This window comes from Girardinichthys multiradiatus, chromosome 20 (assembly GCF_021462225.1).
Source record: "Girardinichthys multiradiatus isolate DD_20200921_A chromosome 20, DD_fGirMul_XY1, whole genome shotgun sequence".
Lineage (NCBI taxonomy): Eukaryota > Metazoa > Chordata > Actinopteri > Cyprinodontiformes > Goodeidae > Girardinichthys > Girardinichthys multiradiatus.
In genome coordinates, this window is record NC_061812.1 from 36,594,218 (window position 1) to 36,617,181 (window position 22,964).

The window sequence follows — 22,964 nt, forward strand, 5'->3', positions numbered from 1 at the left end:
TTCTAAAGTCACATTTATTTTTCACTGAGATTCGATTTCAACCCTTTAACACTAAGCATTCTGTAATAGTTATCTTAGTTTCCTTATTTTTTTTTATAATGTCCTAGGTTTTGATTGGCTTTCCACAGTCCAATGGTGTCAGCTATAGACCTGTAAAAGAGTATTTGCTTCTTTCCAGATTTCTTCTGTTTTTGCTTTTTTATCACACTTAAACATTTCAGATCATTAAACAAATTTTAATAGCAGACAGAGATAACCAAAGTAAATACAAAGAGCAGTTTTGAAATTGTGATTTCATATTTCAAAGGAAAAAAGTATCACAACTGACCTGGCCATATGATAAAAAGTCATTACCTTGCCTTTTTAAGTCATGTATTAAGTATAATAAACCACATTTTTTGGAAAGCTGAGTTCAATTTTACTGGCCACACCTATGCCTGATTACTGCAAACCTGTATAATCAAGAAATCCCATTAATAGAACCTGTATGAAGACATGAAGTTGTCATAATGGAGCGTTTCCTTTTAACTCTGAGGAGAACACAACCACAAATTCAGGGTAGCGTTTTAACAGATTTATTTTGTGAAGTCAATGAACCGAGGCAAGACAGAAATCCAGACAGCGACAACAAGGGACTGGTTCTTTCTTCTCTGGAAAGGAAGATGACAGGGTTATTGATATCCCAGGAGTATTGGAAGGTGTTTCTTTCTGGAGGATTTATATAGGGACTTATAGCCAGAATGATAGTGGTTTCGCTGGGAAGGTAAGTCCTTCCTCTGTGAAGGAGGTTGGAAGGATGTGTGCGGTCAGCAGCAGTTATTTCCCTTAGTTCTCTTGTACAGCTCAAGGTCTCAATTTGAGCATTCCCACGTAGTAGGGTGGACAGGCAGGTGACAACAGGAGAATGGTTCTCCGTAAGGATATTTCCCGAGCCGGGGCCAGAAGCTGACGAGGCAGGGGAACTCACAGTAGGAGACGAGGAACAAACCTTGAAGCTCATTTGGAACCAGGTCACAGGACTAGGAGCCTTAAAAAAAAACCAACAGGCAAGGTCTAGAGAGAAAAAGACAAATAAATCCCGATGAGACTCAGATTAAATGTATGCGAAAGCACTGCACACCATGGTCAGTTACCACTCAAAAATGAAACGACGGGCTGACGTCTCCCTCCTAGTCTCAGTTCCTTAAGAAGCCCAGTAATTAGGCTCTGATCAGCAGCTCCTGCCAGGGAACGCTCTAGAGCAGAGGGTGGAAAGAAACATACACACACACAAACTGCGCACCAACACAGAGACCCGACAAGTAGGCTAAATGATCTCAAAAAGCAACACATCTTGTTTCAGAAATTCAACAAAAGGTGAAACTCATTAGACCTTCCCAGGTGCTGCCACCCTAACACAATTTCTCCACGAGTGCATCGACAACTTTTCCAGCAGTTCACAAAAGATTCCAGCAATGTGAGACCAAGGTCGAGTGGGTATGGCGAGGGGTTGAAGAAGTCTGTCAGGAAGTTTATTTCCTGTCTTATTCGTGGCACAGACGGAACAGGCGAGGATGAAGTCTTTGACACCTTTATGAATGCTGGGCCACCAGAATCCTCTATTGATGAGGGCTATGGTTCGACTGTAGTGACAGGTGAATCTGGCAGTATGAATCCAAAGAATAAGATGTGCTCTGACAGATGAAGGGACATAGGTGAAATTGGGTGGACCGGTTCCCAAATCGGGTTGTGTCTGTTGAGCTTGATTGATGGTGTCTTCAATCTCCCGGGAAAGAGACCTGATGATGCAACTAGGTGAAGTTTTGAATCTGAATCAGAGTGCGGGGAAAGTACCGCTCCCACAAGCATCTACTTCTAGAATAAACTGATTAAGGGGTCGGGCTGAACAGGATGGGTGCATGAGTGAATTTCTATTTTAATTCTTGACAAGCTCTGTTGGCCTCTGTGGTCCAGGTGAGTGGGAATTTGGTAGATGTAAGGGAGGTGAGAGGTGTTGCTGTCTGGATGTAGTTATGAATAAATCTGTGATAAAAGTTGGCAAAGCCGAGAAATCTCTGTAACTGTTTGCGTGTTTGAGAATGGGCCAGTTCGGCACTGCTTTAGTCTTTTACCAGATTTGTACGAACCTGTCCACCCTCGAGGATGTAACTCAGAATGGTCACAGATGGCTGATGGAATTTGCACTTCTCCGCCTTGATGTACAACCAGTTCTCAAGGAGACAATGAAGGACTTGACGGACATGTTTCTTGTTATCAGCGAGATTTGTGGAATAGATAAAGTTATGATCTAGATAGACGAACACAAGAATGTTAAGGAAATCACGCAGTACATCATTCACCAGGGCTTCAAAGACAGCTGGGTCAGAATGCGTGGGGGGGAATGAGTGGAATCTGGGAGGAGAGGCCCATGTGGTGGTTTTAGATAGTAGATTTGGAGAACAAAGACGTATCTTGAGGCGGAAGTGGAGAACGGTGTGGCAGAGGGTGGACAGGTTGCACTGAGGAGGATAAAGAAGAGGATCTTTAAGATGCCAGCCGTGGAATGGAGATCAAAAGGTATGTTTTGTAGTTGATGGTTGAAAGCTTGAGATCCAGGAGTACACAGAGGAGGAACTTGGTTTCAACTCAAGGGTAGCCTTGAATGATGAGAAACGAAAGGAGATCTTAGCAAGTGGAAAAGACGCAGGGAAAATCACGAGATACAGTCACAAAAGTATAAATAAGAAACTGGAAGATGCTATCACCAGTGTATCTTAGTTACTGAGCACTACAGGCAAAATATATATTGTAGTACACTGTATGTAATTGGACTCTGCTGCTAATCTGCGAGTTCCTCTTTACATTTAGAGCTACACTGCTCTTCAGCCACCTCAATATGCCCTGTTGCTGTTCACACTTTTATAAACACAGTTCATAAACCAAAAGGCAGTATTTCCACATGTCTATAGTTTCATGATAATGTATTGCACCATTACACATTTCTTGTTTTTGTTTTGTTGTGACGCTTATGTTTCACATCATCAAACAAACTTTAATGTCAGACAAAGCTTAGAAAATACAAAAAGCAGTTTTCTAATGATGATTTCATTTGTTAAAGTAAACAAGCTAGCCCAACAACCTGGCCCTATGTGAAAAAGTAATTGCATAATTTCTGGTTGTGCCACCATTGGCAGCAACAACTGCCAACAAACAGTTGAAATAACTGACAGAGATTATTTTAAATCTCTGTGGAGAAAACTTGACCCACTCTTCTTTGCATAATTGTTCAGATTGTTGAGAGTGCAGTTCGACCAGAGCTGTCGGAGCCTGGAGGGTGGAGTTGAACGGCTGTGCTCTGGGACACCTGTTCGTTATCAAGTCATCAGTTTGGGGATTTCAGAAGCTGGCTGCCAGTCCCTCGACGCTTGTGTGTTAACCTATGTGGTAAACATAAGCCAATTTCACCTATGTCCCTTCATCTGTCAGAGCACGAGGCTGTATTTATATTTTTCAGGCTAGCTGCTGAAAAAATACATTGACTTTAGTATAGGTATTAAAATGAAACCATATTCAAGGAACTTTTGAATGCAGCACAGCTGAACCAGTTTCTATTGTTTTTCATGAAGTTACAGCTGGAGACTTTCAGTTCCCATGGTGCACCAGCTTACAGGTTCCTTTTCTCAGGATGTTTTACACAGCCAAAGGTGTGTTTGTGTGACAGGGACTGTGCCATGCTTTGGCATGGAGTGAATATATGATCAATGGCATGAGTGTATGTACATGTGTATTGATGTTGTAGGGTCCTTGAACCGCCACTTTAACGTGGTGGAGGGGTTTGAGTGCTCAAATGATCCTAGAGGCTATGTTGTCTGGGGCTTAAATGCCCCTGGTAGGGTCTCCCATGGCAAACAGGCTCTAGGTGACGGGTCAGACAAAGAACGGTTCAAGAATCCTTCATGAGGACTAATATATCGAGGCACGTGACGTCGCCCAGTATGGTAGAGCCGGGGTCCCACCCTGGAGCCAGGCCTGGGGTTGGGACTCACCAGAGAGCGCCTGGTGGCCGGGTTGCTCCTCGCGGGACCCGGCCGAACGAGAGACGCGAGGCCATCCCCCAGTGGGCCCACCACCGGCAGGGGGAACCGTGAGGGACCGGTGCAAAGAGGATTGGGTGGCGGACAAAGGTGGAGACCTCAGCGGCCCGATCCCCGGATGCTTAGGCTGGCTGTAGGGACGTGGAATGTCACCTCGCTGGGGGGGAAGGAGCCTGAGCTTGTGCGGGAGGTCAAGAGATATCGACTAGAAATAGTCGGGCTCACCTCCACGCACCGTCTGCCGGACGGTTTGCCAGAATCGCTTCGAGGCCAACCGGTAGTCCTTCTCCATGGCCTCAACAAACTCCTCCCAGGCCCGAGTTTTTGCCTCTGCCACAGCCCTGGCCGCGGCACTCTTGGCCTCACGGTACCCGTCAGCCGCCTCAGGAGTCCCACAAGCCAACCACAGCCGATAGGACTCCTTCTTCAGCTTGACAGCATCCCTTACTGCCAGTGTCCACCACCGGGTTCTGGGATTGCCACCGCGACAGGCACCGCAGACCTTACGGACGCAGCTACGGGCAGCAGCATCGACAATAGATGCGGAGAACATGGTCCACTCGGACTCTATGTCTCCAACATCCCCCGGAATCTGGTCAAAGCTCTCCCGGAGGTGGGAGTTGAATACATCCCTGGCCGAGGGCTCCGCCAGGCGTTCCCAGCAGACCCTCACTATGCGCTTGGGCCTGCCAAGTCTGTCCGGCTTTCTCCTCCTCCAGCGGATCCAATTCACCACCAGGTGGTGATCAGTGGACAGCTCAGCCCCTCTCTTCACCCGAGTGTCCAAAACATGCGGCCGAAGGTCTGATGATACGACAACAAAGTCGATCATTGACCTCCGGCCTAGGGTGTCCTGGTGCCAAGTGCACTGATGGACACCCTTATGTTTGAACACGGTGTTCATTATGGACAATCCGTGACTAGCACAGAAGTCCAATAACAAAACACCACTTGGATTCAGATCGGGGAGGCCATTCCTCCCGATCACGCCTCTCCAGGTGTCACTGTCGTTTCCCACGTGGACGTTGAAGTCCCTCAGCAGAATAACGGAGTCCCCGGGAGGGGCACTATCCAGCACCCCCGACAGGGACACCAAGAAGGCCGGGTACTCCGCACTACTGCTCGGCCCGTAGGCCGAGACGACAGTCAGAGACCTATCCTCAACCCGAAGGCGCAGGGATGCGACCCACTCATCCACTGGGGTAAACCCCAACACGAGACGGCTGAGCTGGGCGGCAACAAGCAAACCCACACCAGCCCGCCGCCTCTCCCCGTGGGCCACTCCAGAGTAGAAGAGAGTCCAACCCCTCTCAAGGAGATGGGTTCCAGAGCTAAAATGTTGGGCTTTACGAGGAAGTTTTTGTCTCAGCCATGGCAATATCGAGGACAAGGACTTCAAAGCACAGAGCCATGGACTTTTGACCACGGTGAAGTCACTTTTAGGTTGGATATTGGACATTCGTGCTCTAAGGATCAGTCTTCCTCACATTGATCCGACACAGGCAGTCTGATTACGGGCAACTGCTCTTGCCTGTTCCTTTCTCGTACAGAGAGTGGTTCACTTAATGACCGTCAATAATTTTTGGATCCAAACACGCGGTTTCATGGTGGTATTGTTTTGTGAGTTTTGTGGGAAATGTTTGTGCGTCTGAACAGCTGATTTGGTGTGTGATCAGCTGATTTAGGATTTTACTTAATATTATCGTAGTCGCTCTTGAGTTTTATTAACGTTTCCCTGCGCTACCTCTTCGAAAAGCTTCTCATTTCTTCTGGTCCCATGGCCAATCGGGGAACAGCAGTCTGTTCACGTCGCATGTAGTCCCCACTCAATCCCATTGAAAAAAGTAGGTATTGGTATGGAAAAAAACAGTAATGGAAACGCTCACAAAGCAGGTTGAGTGGATTGAAGCCGTGCTAAACAGAGCCAGTGGAAAAGGAGCAAGAGACGATCTGAGATGGTGCGCTTCCTAATTGGAGTAGTTGTATTGATAGAGATATACAGGGCTGGCCACATTTATTAGTTTCCATTTAAAAGTTGCTCAAAAGTCCGAAAAGTGAATATATCTTAAAAAATTTTACACTTTAAAAAAGGTCTGAATACGCCAACTTTTAATTTAGAATTATTTATGCCATCAGGGAAAAACATTCTAGAGTAAGAAATAGATGTTTTTAACAAAATCACTAGTTGCACAGATATTCTAACATACTCTCAACATACCCTATTAAAATAAATGTAAATTAAGAAATTTTGACATTTTATTTTCTATTTTAATTTGATAGCATTTTATTAATAATATTTTTTTCTGTCTCCCTACTTAGTTGGATCAATTCAATTCAATTCAGTTTTATTTATATAGCGCCAATTCACAACACATGTTGTCTCAAGGCACTTCACAACAGTCAGGTACATACATTCCAATTAATCCTAACAATTGAACAGTGCAGTCGGAGTTAGCTTTTTATTCAAATTCGATAAAAAGTTTTTCTATCTAAGGAAACCCAGCAGATTGCATCCAGTCAGTGACTTGCAGCATTCCCTCCTCCTGGATGAGCATGTAGAGACAGTGGACAGTTACTGACGTTGACTTTGCTGCAATCCCTCATACTGAGCATGCATGTGGCGACAGCGGAGAGGAAAAACTCCCTTTTAACAGGAAGAAACCTCCAGCAGAACCAGTGTCAGTGTGAGCGGCCATCTGCCACGACCGACTGGGAGTTTGAGAGAACAAAGCAGAGACACAAAAAGAACACAGAAGCACTGATCCAGGAGTACTTTCTATGGGAAGGAAAAGTAAATGTTGATGGATGTAGCTCCTTTAGTCGTTTCACCTAGAAAGAAAGAACAGATAAACTCTGAGGCAGTTTTCAAGGTTAGAATCTGAAAGAGAGCACATAGAGTTTTGGAGTTTTGGAAATTGGAGAGTAGTGTGAGAATGTAGCGAAGAGGGTGAAAGTGGTCATTATGTCCTCCAGCAGCCTACGTCTATAGCAGCATAACTACACAGATAGTTTCAGTTCAGATTATTTAGTTAAATGGCGCTTATTTACAACAATGTCGTCTCAAGGAACCCCACAAAGGGTCCCACTGATGGTCATTGTTATACTAAAAACCACAAGGATTGGGATACCTCCCTCTGTCAGACTGATTATAACCATTGGAAAAGAGAAGGGGTCATACAGGTAGCAGAAATGGAGGGTGTGTTTGCACCTCAACCATAACCGAGCCGGTTTAGGCTAAACCTGACTCCCCCTTACTCCAACCAACAGGGAGGGAGGAAGGCTCCCTCCCTGATAAACTAAGCCACTCTAACTATAAGCTTTATCAAAAAGGAAAGTTTTAAGCTTAGCCTTAAAAGTAGACAGGGTGTCTGCCTCACGGACTAAAACTGGGAGCTGGTTCCACAGGAGAGGAGCCTGATAACTAAAGGATCTGCCTCCCATTCTACTTCTAGAGACTCTAGGAACCACCAGTAAACCTGCAGTCTGAGATGAAGTGCTCTGTTAGGAACATATGGAACAATCAGATTTCTGATGTATGATGGAGCTAGATCATTAAGGGCTTTATATGTGAGGAGGAGAATTTTAAATTCTATTCTGGATTTAACAGGGAGCCAATGAAGGGAAGTTAAAATAGGAGAAATATGATCTCTCTTTTTAATTTTCATCAGAACTCTTGCTGCAGCATTTTGAATCAACTGAAGGCTTTTAACTGCATTTTGTGGACATCCTGATAGTAAAGAATTACAATAGACCAGCCTTGAAGAAACAAATGCATGGACTAGTTTTTCAGCGTCACTCCTGGATAGGATATTTCTAAACTAATCATTTCTAATGTGTATTTCTCTATTGGTTTTGTCTGTTTTTATCCTCTTCCGTAAAACATTTGTGTTACACTTGATTGCATAAAAAGTGCTCTACAAATAAAGTTTTATTCCTTGCAAATTAATTTAACTTGACACAGAGGCCAATTCCAATTCTTACTGTGTCAGTACGTTTTTTTCTATCAAAATAATTTGTTTCCCATGCATTTTTTTAAACATATGCAGACAGATCCCAAAATACACAATTACATATTAGAAGAAAAACAATTGGGGCATAAAATGAAAAAAACAAAAACAAAAATGAATTCCATAGAGGCGCTTCATTTTACATATCAACTATATGCTTGGCCTTTTCTGGCCTACCATCACAAACATAACATCCTAATCTTTGCTTGTAAGTGTGTCCATTTGAATCAGGTCTCCCTGGATTCCATATATTCTGGTTTAGCCACCTCTCTTTGAAAAAATACGTCTGCATTATAGGTGTCAGTAATGTTTTTTTTTGCCAACACCCATATTAGACTAAGAGAGATGTTTGTCACCAAACAATCCAGGTGGATTTGCCATGAAGCAAACTAAGAATATGTGGAAAAGTGCTTTATGCACACTGTTAAATATGATGGATGATCTATGATGCTGTGGACCTGTTTCTCCTCCAAAGGTCCTCTAATAATTGCTGGAGTGCCTGGCATTGCAAACCCGAGGTTTTAGAATATAAATCTGGTTCCCTCTGCCAGAAACTTAAAAATGTATTGTCATACAGTTTGACTGGCAAGATAATAATCCAAATGATGGAGCCAAATTAATACAGAGATTTCTCACAAAATAAATGTTCTTCCATAGCTATCTTGGGGTTAGCGCTAGAGCAACGAGAGGACCCAGAACTTTGGATGATCTACAGAGATTGTGAAAAGTTTAATGGTCAAGGATCAAAGATCCATCTCTCTGTAAATGCAACCTTGTGAAACAGGAAAATATGTGCTATTGGCAAAAAGGGTTGTACAAAGTGTCAACAACAGGTGTACCAACTATTGTGGTAGTGGTGATTTTTTCAAAATAACATTTTTCCTCAAGGAATACATTTTTACAGGGAGACAAGAAATGTGGGACCCTTATATTGGTACAAAGTACTGATACAATCATATTGTCTTTTATCATTAGCTAAATCTTTTGTTCATTAGAAGGTGTGATAAAGGGTGAGGGAGAGGTGGAGCTGTTCCACACATTCGCAAAATATCTGAAATGCATTCCACTCCCATGTGTTTTGATGGGTGTATGAGCAGCAGTGGGTGCTCCCTTTGTGTTTTGTGCTGCAATACAGGTGAATTTACATCAAACATTTTGTGTGGCTGTGAAAGGTGCAGGTTTGCTGCTCATGAAGCCTTAATGATTCACCCGTTGGGACATACCACTGAGTGTGTTGTTTCAGACTGGTTGAAACCGGTTGAGAAAACTATTAGCTGTCGAGGAAATTAATTCCACATTAGGCTGAGGTGTGCTTTTAAAATGGTAAAAAAAACGAAAGATGGCTCAGCTGTCAGACTGAATCTGTCTCAGTGATTCAGTCAAGGGTATGTTTATCGGCCCCACCTTAACTATTAAAACAGAGAGGGAACATTGCAGGGAAATTAAAGCATTAGAGATATGACTGATTGCACTTCCCACTTTCACCTACCTTATTGGACATAAATTCAACACCTACACTGCCAAAAAAGACCACATTTGTTGTGATAGTTAATGTTATTTTGCATAAATTAAGAGGAAAAATAGGTGAAGATTCAGGAAGCTTACACTCTCACTTTCAACTTTTACAGATCTATTTATCTGTGTGTTCACTGAAAAACACTCCCTACATTCCTGGCTGTTGAAAACACTTTGCTCGCTTTGTTTGCTCTGGCTGTTCTGCTGCACAAATTCATGATGAAACCCTCTCTGCCCTTATTTTGCTCACTTAAACATCCATATATCCAGGGTGTAACCTTTAGCGCTTCCTGTTTTTATCTTTCAAAGCTTATACTAGAGTGGTAAAGAATAGGGTCAAAGATTTCCACTCAGATTTTTCTTGTCTTTCTTTGCTCTCCATGGTACTTTACAGAGGGTGTCAGGAAAGTTGCACAAGTCTTTAATTACTATATCCACATAGGAAGTGTGAACATGTGTTAATGTCCAATGTCTGGTCATAATAATTCAAAATTGTTCTGTGGTATAAATATATCAAGATCTAGTTTTAAAAGCTGTACGTGTGTATCTTGTATGTATGTATGCCCTTGTGTGTGTCCAGACAAGATCAGCGCCTGATCAGGTGGGTGTCAGCTCACATCCCCTTATAGCCCAGAGAGAGTTACAACGCTGCCTTCTCTGACTTTACCCAACATCTGATCCCTCTCTGCTCCAAACCACACCTCCCAGTCATTCTTCCCTCCCTCTTTTTTGCTGTTTCGTGCCTGCCTGCTGGAAATATGCTGCAAGTCGACAGATAGGACTTGCAGGCTGACAGACAAACGCAGAAACAAACTCAGGCGCATACACTAAGAAGCACATTGAGCGAACATGGGCCAGATACTGAGCTGGATCAGAGGCCCGCGGGATGCCCCGGCCCTGCAGGATGTGTCTGTGGAGGAGGAGGTCTGTGCCAAATGTGTTTTTTGTTTGTGTGCTTGTGCCAGAATAAATAGGTAACTAATCAAAGCGGGTCCACATGTGATTTGTATTGGGACCAATGGCCAGACATTACATTTTTATTTTAATGAGACTTTGGTTCTGTTGGTCTTCTTTGTCTGGTTTGTGGTGCTTGTTTAATAAAAGGACTTATAGGGGAAACACAGAGTCAGCCCGAGTCAGACTCCACTCTCTCTCTTCAGGAATGTGCGAGGCTCCCGGTTGGCTTCTGAGGGTTTAGTGTGTGTGCTGCTCAGAGTGACATATTCAACCAAGACAGAGACAAGGCCTCCAGTGTCGAACGCAAACAGCAACAAAAATAAACTATTATCAAAATGCAGTTACCATTTTTCTGAAGTATCCTGATCTAGACATGCTAGAAAAAGAAGAACATTTGGTTTTAGTTAAGATTTTTAAAAAAAGGTTTGATTTCTGTTTCCACCCTAAAAATGATTCCCCTGTGATTATCAAGAGCAGCAGATGAAGCAATCTGACTTGGGTGTGTGGCTGCAATAAGCCCAATTGTATCAATTGTGTTCAACTTGTAAAACGGCGTGTTGGTCATATCTTTGGGCTGTCAAGCTGATAGCAAGGGTGATTGCATGGTGTACTATCCCACACTGTGTGGAAGTCACCAATGTGTTATCTGGGTTGTGCTAGGTTGCTGTGAGATATTTCATTTGCTAATGGTTAAACAGAAGACACCTGTGCATAGAAAGCATTCAGTATTGCAGATGGAAGATGAGTGCAGACCTATTTTACTGAAGTACATGATGCCTTACAGTAATGTGCAATTGTACCATCAACAAGAACTAGTTAACCTGTGTGAAGTTCAGTTCACACAGGTCAAAACTGAATTGAGTCATGTTGATTGGCCAGCACTTAATGATCTTTACTGAACTACTAGTCCCAATATCAACTCATTGTCGTTCATTTACTGTATGTTTTTCTATGATGCAGAGTATTTAAAATACAGGTCATGACATCCGTCACCTGTTAGCACATTGGTTATGTCAGTATGTTAAGAAGAATATAAACATCCACTAAATGTAGTAGATTGATATTATTTACCAGAATGCCCACTTAATTTCCATGTTGGTTATTAATCCAGACAATTTTAGGAAAAGAATAAACTTCGAGATACTGGCAAATTTTCTAGAAGATGTCTCATGTAGAAGGTCGAAGCTTGAGAGAGTCTTTGCTGTTTACACTGATGGACATCACGGCAGTTCATCACATTTTTCTAATGTCAAAACCTAGCCCATGACAAATCATTTTAAAACCTTTTATACTTAGAACATGGTACAACTCAACTGAATAACATCTTAGAAAGTAAAAATATTAAGAGCTGCAGCAACCTGGTTGCATAAGTGTGCCCACCTTTTAAAATAAAACGTTTTCAAGAACATTTAATTTAATTTTCAATAGTCAGCCATGTTTAGTTGTCTTTTGCATACCATGTATTGACTTTGTAATATTTACACATTCTGCAAAGGTTCTCCAACGCTATCAGATTTTCAGTTAAAATTAGTTCTGCATCCTGCACAAGCTATTCCAAAACTTTCCTTGTCCTTTAACAAAGTCAATCTTTTGTCTGTATGCTATGACTTACTATGATGCAGACAAATAAAATCCCTCTAAATCTTCAGCTCTCTACCTGACACCTGAAGGTTTTGGATCCTAACTTACTGGCAAATTGACTTGTTTATAAATTGATCTACCTCAATTAAATACCCAGTTCCATCTAAAGAAAATTAAACCACAGTTTATTATACTGCCACCTTCATGTTTTACTGTGGGTGTGGTGTTTGTTGCATTGTTTTAATGTTTAGTTTTGTTTTTATGTTTCACCTTGCTTTGTGGCCCAAAGTTTAAGATTGGGTTTCATCAGATTATGAAACAATATTCTAAAAGGTTTGAAAGACTTTAGTATTTACTGGGTATTTTCTTTTGACAAAAAGACCTTAGTTTTATAGCCCTACTCCTTAATACAGATAAGTCCTATTCTGGCACAGATAGTACCAGAATGGGACGTATGTTGCATTAAATGTGGAAAACAATTTAAGTAATTTAACATGGTCTAATTCTTTTACATCGCAAAAAATAAGGGGTGTGTCACTTTTCTCCAGGCGACTTCAATATGTCCTTAAAAATGTGTGAACCATATGTCCTGTCAAGGCAGCTTCTTATTTTAGCAGGTAGGGTTCAAACTTGCTATCATGCTGAGTTTCTTAACCCTGTATTGCGTTGCATTTGCAACCTGGTCTTTGCAAAAAGAGGGACAAAATTAAACAGGTGTTTCATGTTCTCCTGTTCTCATTGCTCACCTTAACTGAGGTATAATATTGCCAAATTCACTGTAAAACTGTCTGTCATGTACATGTTTTCATGCTTCAGTTGTCAGAAGTCAAATGTTGACTCAAAGGCACCCCCTTTAAACTATATTTGTAACTGCAGACAGTTTAATGCACTAGCAGGTTTGATTTCCTCTTCATCTTGATTCGGTTTAAGCATTTTAAGTTAACTCAATCGTCTCATACAGATTAAAAATAACATGTGCTGTTAGTTCAGATGTATGTACCTCTACAATGTTCAGAGAGCAAAGTTAGTGGTGACAGATGCTACGGCTTTTTGCTTTTGCTCATCTCTTATATAGGATACCTGTAAATTCACCTGGAGATTCCATGCCTGCAGCAGGCTCCTGTACAGTAAGAATAATAACAAAAAACTTAGTATAGTTCAGCAGTTTTGATAGCTTGAAGATGAGCGTTTAGTTTATGATGTTTAAAACAAATGGGAAGGCGTTACAGTCACCTTTAGAGTAAGAGGAGAGGCATGCATTATCAGCAACGGCTTCCAATAAAGACAAATATTTGTGTGAGCAGGCTGATCTTCGCCTGTGCCCATGCACAACAGTTTCCAACCAGTTGCCTCAGTTGCCTCTGTGAGAAAATGTTGCAGCTCTTGTCTGCTCAAGGAATCTATAGGTTTTTGCATTTTACATACTTTATTTTGGTTCACACTTGAATAGGAAGCTATTTAATGACACAAGGAAGATCTGTGTTCAGTTCAAGTTCACCATGTACAATGTCAAAGCACTCAGTTGACGCACTTAAGAATGATGCTAATCCAGTAGCACCCTAATGATTTAGGTAAGGACAAAATATGCTTGCTTTACACATGCTTGAGCATTGTAGTGACTTAAAGCCTTAGGGTGACAAACTGTTGGAAGATGCAGTACACTTCCATAGTTAGACACAACTATTATGTCCTATGGATGTTAGACAGTTTATTCTAAACAGTGATTCTTATTCAATACCCAAGCACTGCCCCTTCAATCACAAGCACCCCTGGGTTTAGCTAGCATCAACTTTTTTTTTTTCGAACTGTTCAGACCATTAACTTTGCAGCTTGTTTGACTCATAGTTCTTATCAGCTCCTTTCACCCATGTCAGCCCTGGCTGTAGTGCAGCTGCAGCTTCTCCTGCAGTACACAGAAGACAGCACAGAGTTGACAATAAAGTCAGTGTCTGTACGTTAGTACAGGCACAGCACAGTACCAAAGCACTGAAAGAGAAAGTCAGACAAAGGTTGGTGCGCACAGCAACGCCTTTTTTAAAGTTAAAGATCTGCAGGTTTCTCCAGCTGCTGACCAAATTTTGCCCAGGCATATGTCAGTATGCCACAGTGTTTACTTCCTACTTTGTGGAATTGAGTCTCTCACTGAAGGTTATCTCCACCTGCTCATCAGCTAAGATAGTAATGTTTCATATTGTCTCATGAAACCTCATACAGGCAGGAGCCTCAGAGACAAAACAGTTGTGCTACAGAGCTAATAGAAATATTTATTACCACATGGACTTTATCTTTAAGATTTAGTTACAAGATTACTTTGTTGTTGTTAATGTAGTGTTATTTTATTTAAACAGTTCAAAAAGAATTTGGTTCAGCCAGCTGATTGCTATGTAAAATACCTGAATGAAGTGGGTGTACGGATCAGATTTATGCGTTCTTTTTCAGTTGTACAATTTTCTGATACTAATTTTAGCTGATTCTGTTACAATATAAGAGCAGCATTAATAGTATTTTTCTGGCCCTCCTACTGCAAGCCTTCGTATAGTAAGCAGAGGCATAAAACGCAGTAAAACCGGGTTCTAAAATTATTTAAAAAAAAAGACAAAATGATTATGGAATTGATATTTTAAATTACTGTTTACATATTAGTGATTAGCGAGGTTAATGCAGCTAGCATAACAAAAGCATTACACTTTGATTCTATACTACCGAACAAAGGTGTCAAACTCTAGTCTTCGAGATGCAGTTTGCTACATCTTTCAAATGTCCCTTGTCCAACACACCTGACTCAAACAGGTGAATTGCCTCCTCAATCATACAGAGTCCTGTTAATGACCTAATTATTTGATTCAGGCTTATTGACGCCTGCCATCCTTCCCAGATGCACCATATTTCTTAACCGAGGTTAAAGCTGAAAAAGATAAAACTTTTAACTACTTTGTTAATCCTTTGTGTTATCTGCTGAAAGTCTAACTCTTTCTTACTCCCTGAGTGAACTGCAGATATCTCCTGAAAAATCTCTATGCTTCCTTCACTGATACTGAAAATAGCTCTCATTGAGTCTGCTTCCCTCACTAACAGACTCTACAGGGAAGAGAGTTTGCAGGCATGTTTACGTTTCCACTCACAAGAAATTCACTGCAGCTCTGCTGGGTTGGCAGCAGGAACTGCTGTCATGTACAGTTCACTGACATCATATCACATGTTGTCCTGATACGCATGTTCAGATGTCACAAATAAGACCTAAGAAGCAATTTATGGCCAAAAGATTATCAAGAACATTAAAAATACAAATACAGTAGAATTTGCAATATTAATGAGATGCATCAGCATGTGTGTAGTTGCATGAGAGTAAAACACAAGTTTATGATAAACTCTTTGGTCCAAATAAATGCTGTCCAGCTTCTCATGCTCAGCAAAATGCAATCCCTTAATTTCCTGATAAAAGTCTTATCAAATGCTGCTGTTTTTCCCACCCCTGTTCTGTAATGATTCATAGCACTCCTCTAGACTTCTACTGTCAGATGTCTCATGTCACTGTTAGTCTGCCTTGTTTCTGACTGTTGACCCAGTTGTCATCAGTTATATAAAACCTTCTTGGTGACAGCACCAAACTCTGTTTGTTTATAAGCCATGACAATGAATGCTACGTGATGTTTGTCCTAAAGATCAGAGATGAGAAGTCAAGACCCTGACCCCTCCCACTCCCTGTTATGGGATATTATGATAGTAATTCTTGGTGTTGCAACTTGTAAAAAATGTAAGTTTGAGCCTGATATGAATTCTTACCAAGAGCAATCGTGATTAATAGATTTATCAGACCTTTATTTCTTTTCTATGAAGGCAAAATACATCAGGTTTTGAGAGCTTTTACCTAGTAATAGTGTGTTATAAAACTCATACTAATACTTAATTTTTTTTTTCACATTACAACTACACACTTTTATACATTTCATTGGGATATAATGTGATAGAAAAACACAAAGTAGTGCATTATTGTAAAGAGGGAACAAAATGAAACATGGCTTTTATTTTATTTTTACAAATAAAAGTCTAAAAAGTGTGGAGTGCATTTGCATTCCGGACCTATGAATAGATATACTTTGTTGAAACACCTTTCTCTGTGGTTACAGCCGCATGTCTGTTGGAGTATTTCTCTGCCAAGCTTGACAAATTTAGAGACTGAAACTTTCACTCATTTGATTTTGCAACATAACTTAAATTCAATTAGATTGGATCCATTTACAGGTCTTGTCACAGATGTTTAACTGGACCCCGCTGATCCAAATCATTCTGTTTCATCTCTGGCTGTGTGTTGAAATACATTGAATATAATTTCCTTTTAAGTAAATAGATAAAATACATTGAAGTTTCAGGTTGTACTGTAAAAAAATTTGATAAAGGCTAAAGTTGTTCAACAATGTTATAAAGGAATCTGATTTTGTTATCACTGTTTGTGGGAAGGAATGAAACATGAGTTAATGAACCATGGCAAAAAATGTGCAGAGCTTAATTTAGTTCATGGACAGGCAGCAGGGCAAAGGACCTCTATAGTTGACAGTGTGGGTGTCAGTGATGTAAATGATGAATGAGTGGAGAGGAATTACACAATAACGCTACTTTTATATGTGCTGATACATTCAATCAGTCCAAGCAATGTTCTTTCCACCAGAGTGACTTTTGATGAATAGAGATATTGACACATTGAGCTTAGTGTTCTACAAAAGTGGGTTACACGAAAAAAAAAAAATGATTTGAGCCAACTGGTAAATTTCAAATTTGCAACATCAGAACCTCCCACACTGTCAGACTGTTTAGATTGGACCTGATGCCTTAAAAGCACCATTTATCGATATGATTTTAAGAAAATGTCCTCAATCAGGAATATTCAGTTTAGATGACAGATGATGGTGTGGATGTTAACTTGTGTTTTTTTTCTGGGGCCATGTGGGTTTTACTGCATGATGACCTACTCACTTATTACTATAACTACCTTAATATCTTTTGATGTAGTTGATCATTTTCCACATAAGGTAACAGCAACGTTAATTTAAAGTCAGGTAGATAGGATCTTGGTAATAAGTTGCTAAAGTTCTTGTATGATATTTGACCCTGTACTGTAAAGTACGTTAACAACTTTGCTGCTGTTTAAAGATAAGAAAAAATGACTTATTAGCTCTGCTTTAGAAATGCTACTGCTTAATCCTTAAGTTAAACATGTTTAGTGTTTGTTCACTGCATGTTTAAAACTTACTTTTGTGCTTGGTTCTTGCTTAGTGCAATATATTTTTAAAAACTGAAGGCTAGCTGTAAACCAAAGTGCTCACAAGGGTGAAAATGTTTAGCAGAGCGACCATCTTGGATCATAGCAGTGAATTAATGCGGCCAATGAGCACATTATTTGCCAGTAACAGTATAGAAAAAGCTTGGCGACATAGTAAGAAAATATCTTTCGTTCCAGGTTTGATTCATGTCAAATTTCTGCGAAAAAGTATCAGTCTGATTTGTGCTCTGCATTAGTTCTGAATGTTAGATTCATCCTAACACTGTTTTTCTTTGCAAATATTTAAAGTAAAGATTTGCTGATCAGAGTTTTGTGGCAGATTTTCAATCTGTGTTTTTTGCAAAGGTTAGACCTGCTGATTGCAATTTTAGCTGATTCTGATTTCTCTTTAGGAATTATAATTCAAAATAGCATTCAAAATATTTTGATCAAGCAGCAATTAATCATTTATATTAGGAGCAGAGGCGACGCCACACAGTGTGTGAGAGCCGTCATTGCAAAACATTTTTAACACCATAAAAACTAATGTGCCACTTTAAATTGTCTGTAGGATCTTAGATTAGTGTTTGAGTGATAAGCATCCATAACTGTAACCATCACTTTCTGTGTGTTAGGGTATACACACAGAGACCGGGTAAAATAGAGCCACGTTGCTGTACTCCATTCAGCCTCCTGTCATCTTCTGAAAGGCTCATTGTCTTTAAGCATTAGCCTGAACAGCCAGCATGCCATTTGTTTGCTTTTAAATAGCTTTTCACAGCTTTTGTGCTTCCTCCAATTTAATTTTAAACACATGACTAACACCCACATATTCATGACACTGATTCTTCATTGTTCAGTTACAACTTCTACACCGAAGAGTTTGTTGATAGTGGAACCTGTTACCATATAGGTATGGCGTGTTCAAGTAAATATTGAATTTTTTAATTTCTGACCATACTGTCACCAGTCAGGGGTGTAATGCATGTTAATACGTTTAAGGTTTAAGGTATAAAGGTTAGAACCTTATGGCTGGATGCAAAAAGGGGTATTATTTTGTATTCCTTCATTTTCTGTTGGATTCAAAACTACCTCCAAAAAAAAAACGGCAACACTTTTTCTCTCTTTCATGTGTCATAATCCTTAGAATAAATAATCAGAAGCTCTCAAATTTTAATATTTTAAACATTCATTCATTCATTCATTCATTCATTCAATTATTCATTCATTCATCTTCTATACCGCTTATTCCATAGTGGGTCACGGGGGAGCTATCTCCAGCAGTTTATGTGGGAGATGCAGAGTACACCGTGGACAGGTTGCCAATCCATCGCAAACATATTTGCAATAAATTAAAGCCTCTGAGTTTTTTGATTTCTTTGGAGTGGGTGGGGGGGGGGGGTATAACATGCTTCCATGTTGCTTGGCATAGATTTTACATGGAAACACATCTTCAGAAGGGAAAACTCAGTTTTCCAGGCTCCCTGTTCTGATTGGTTGGTCCCTCTGAACTGCTGGGGCTCACTGCTTGTCAACAAACAAGTGTTGCCAGGGGTTACTTGCTAAGTTAGGCATGTGAATACAGCATGGGTATGTCCTCACTCACTCTTAGGAAAGTTCATAGATTTTAAGCCCCAGAGACACAGAGGCCCTGTTGTGTTTGTCAGCAAAGGTGAAGCTGTTTACGCTGAAAAGGTCCTCAACAGCGTGGGAGCTTCAGTTGTCTTTGTGCTTGACAAGTATTTTTAGATAAGTGGGGTCGGAGCTGATCAGGCACGAGGTAGAAGAATACAGACCTATGATTAATATGTTCAGTCCTGATCTCGATTCGTCTCTGTTCAGGATGGTAATCCTAAATCTTAATCATCAGCTTGTTTTGTTTAATGTTTGAGCAAGTATGCTCATGTTCATGTCAGAGAAGCTCCTGAGAAAATAAAGTTACTTCTAGTAAAAAAGCATTAGAAGAAAGGATTTCAAAATTACAGGACATTTACCATCAAGTGTGGACAGACCAATCACGTGTACCAGCCTCACGTTCATTTTGCCTGAAATAACAAATTAATCCATAAGCCCACAGACACTTTGAGCACAGATGCTGGTCATTTTGCGGTTTTGGTCATTTAGTGCCCAACTTCTCAGGCATTTGTGACAACTTGTACCTGACAGTGGGGTGTATCATACTCGGTTGGACAACCAATGATTTAAAATGATTTTCTATAATTATTTACTGTGTATTGCAATATATGTGGTTAGATGACTCTAACAATATCTGCCAGCAGGAAGCTACTTAGAATTATTTTGGTTTGGATCGGGCTCCACAATATTACAAAAAAATGGTTGTTGTTGAATTTTACAATGACAGAATCAGTTGCAATTAACCAACATTTTCTGTATATTCTCTTTGTTTTCCACCATCACATTGTCCACATCACTCTCATAGAGCTTTATCATCTCAGTCACAACAGTCACAACATTTTTTAGGATGTTATATTTTAAGTGTCATCGTTATATACTCTGTACATCAGTACTATATTTGGCTAGTTTAATGGACTAACTGACCTTAGTTCTCACACCTAGGAAAGGGCAGTGGGGACTTTGTGTGCAGGTAAAGAGAAGAGGGAGGAAAATATGGGTTAATCAGAAGCAAGATATTTTCTTGATATCGTGCAGCTCTAACTAAAAACTATACTTATATGCTTTGATACCCAATGTGGGTTTCAAAATCTTTTTTATCTGGCAAAATATGTTTTTGACAAGCAGTTTTTTTTGCAAATGCAATATTACGCACATTAAATTGAGGATGAATGATGACAACTGCGATTAAATAAATTGTAGAGTTTTGATCTGGGGTCCTTATCTGTCATATATGTATGTCATACGTTTACTCAAACAGGTATCAAAAACAGCATTAATGGAGATTGAGTCAAAAACAAAGTTTTCAAATAATACAACGCAATTATTTCTGCTCTCGGTGTAGGAGTACGCTTTTTCTCTGTCTCCCACCCCCTCCCATATCTGCCCTGCTTCAGCTCTGCGTCTTGTCTTTGGAGCCTCTTCTTGCATATCTTCCAAATTCTTAGTTATGGATTTGGTCAGCTGGTCTCTCAATGCAATTGATCAAATTTTCTCGAGGAGAAGACAGAGTGAAGGAGAGCCCAACTTGTCCGGACTGGACGTTTTTCTCCGGATACACGATGGACTCCTGGCAGAAGTGGAGGATTGTGTGTTTGTCGATAATGTCAGTCGAGGATGTGGAAAATGTGTATATAATTGGATGTTTGATATCAGGATTTCTGCTTTTTGGAGTCAGCGGTTACCTGGCATATCGAGAAATTCGGAGAGTGTCAGCAGCTGTTCTGGCAATTGTAAGGCTGCCTTGCATGTATGATGGGATCTTCAGGACGATCAGCACTCAGACTGAGATGTTACGTGAGCTGAATCGCAGACTGGATGTGATCCTTACACAGGATCGCAGGCAGGTTGCGGTTCCTGGACTCAGGGGTAAAATGGGATAAATCTTGGAGAAAGTTGTTCGCCCGGATCTGGCGGAAGACCAGGAATTTGGCTGTTTGGATTCGCCTTTGAGAAGCACCAGCGAGACTCTCAAGGCTGACGGAAAATTAAGAGTCAGCCTTACCCAAATAATTATTGTTTTTCTTAATCTGGCTCCCCTGCACGGCCTTGATGGCTGGCTATCTTCAACCTCTCCTGGAAGTTATGTAAACATGACGCTCTGCCCCCTCCCTTCCCTGAGAACATCTGTGGACCTGCTCAGAACTTTGTGGCCGGTCGATGAACCTTCCAACGTACCATCAAGGACAATGGCCTCTGTGACAGTGCTTCATGGACTTACTTGCACACACTCACATGCACACACACACATGCTCAAGATAAACATATGCACCCCTCTCACCACCTTCACCGTTCCCAGCATGATGATGTTTTGTCAACTTGTTGCTTCTTTGTGCTGAGGTTTTTTGCAATCTCAAACTGTATCCTGCTAAAGATAAAGTGTGAAATATGATTTTTTTCCCCTCTACTTTCCTAATGTGGCCTCTTTTCTCATCTGTGAGTGGGCAGCAAAGCCTCGGTGACCCGTCCCCCCCTTGTCTTGTGTCATGATGTATGTTTGGATGGGTTGTACTGGAATTCTAATTTCCCCTTGGGGATCAATAAAGTATCTTTTAATTGAATTGAATTTGAATTAAATGGAAATATAATACATTTGTGTATGTCATAAGCATTATGAGCATTTAAAGTCATAATTCATAAAAAACACTAAAGTACAATACAGTTTGACATCATGGTTTAAACACATGGGAGAAATTGGTTTGTTCACAGTTTGAAGCAGAAACAAATAGAAGCAGAAAGAAAGGAACTGGCAACTAGGGGAACACACAGCAGTTCCAGTTGACACCCATACAGCTGTGATTGTTTTCGGGCAGAAGAGGGCACTGTTTAAAAAGCCCAGCCCTTCTTCACAAATTTGAAATGCTTCTCATGGTGATAAGGGCTGAATTATCTAATTATCTGCATATTAAATGATCAGCTTGTTAATTCTGTTGAAGCTCAGACAGTATGAGACTGTAAAGAAGAGAGGGGTCACTCTGCCATGTTTTTCTAAAACCTTACATAAGCTTTGGCTGCTCTCCAGGAGTTTTTTTTTTCCTACTTTTAAAGTACATATGACCACCGTTACTTTTTTTTGTTCTTCAGTGTCTTGTGTTCTTTGCTCCCTCAATGGGTTAAACATCCTTTGATATGACCTCCCTCCTGTTGTCTTTGCTTCTTGCCCCTCTCTGCTCAGAAACAAACGAATACACTAGGTCTTTGTTGTTGAAGTGACTTCTCTGTTAGATTCCTAAGCAGCGAATGTTTCAGACACACCCATTCTGCCAAAGAGGGCTGCTTCAGCACATCCACATTTGCTTCATTACTGCTTCCACCTTCACGTCTCCCTCCGCGGTGACACTTCAAGCAGAGGCAAACATGCACTATGTTTTCTAAAATCAAACTTGAGCATTTATCTCTTTGCAAAGCCTGCCCCAGACATTTTTCTGGGTTGATCTGGTTAATTCAGTCTTCCGTGCAGGGAGCAGGCAGTGGGTTAGTCACCATGTGTCCAACCGTCCAATCTGACTAAGCCTGCTCTGCTGGCTTTGGATGAAGAGAGGTGGAGTCTGTACTGGTTTTTTAGGAGAGGCGGAGCAGCAAGTTTTGTGTCACTGGGCGTGTGTTGCCTGTATGTTTGTACGTGTTTATGTGTGTGCATGGGGTGTTTGCTTGACATATACTGTGGGCTAAAGTGTTTCCAAAGCAAGTCAGTCTGCGCTAGTGGAGCAATCTTGACAGAATATACAGCTAACTAAAGGATACACACTCAGAGTCCAACCTATGGTATGTATCTCTAACTTTCTGCTTGGCTGGTACTGACTGTCCTGTTGTGGCTAGAAGCTTCCTGTTAAACTGATACCTGTCAGATCGCACTGATAGCTGTTGTCTAGGCTCAGATCAAAGGATGTAACAGCAATTATCCACGCTGTGGTGATCAGCTTTGCTGCTTTCTGTGTGTCA

The 22,964-nt window shown here is 40.8% G+C and overlaps 1 protein-coding gene across 34 annotated transcripts in view; it reads left to right on the forward strand.

Moving 5' to 3' along the window:
- cast (calpastatin) overlaps positions 1 to 22,964 on the forward strand; it is a 54,958-nt gene that overhangs the window by 2,638 nt on the left and 29,356 nt on the right. For 2 of the 34 annotated variants that reach the window (XM_047347118.1, XM_047347129.1), the window contains exon 1: positions 22,631 to 22,787. The exons of 24 other annotated variants lie outside the window; for them this stretch is intronic. In XM_047347118.1, coding sequence (XP_047203074.1) covers positions 22,785 to 22,787 — 3 coding nt within the window. In that variant the 5' untranslated portion in view covers positions 22,631 to 22,784. Of the gene's footprint in view, positions 1 to 10,345; positions 10,520 to 22,630; positions 22,788 to 22,964 lie in introns of those variants that run through there. 8 more of the 34 variants (XM_047347136.1, XM_047347143.1, XM_047347114.1 and 5 more) reach the window with 7 other exon arrangements.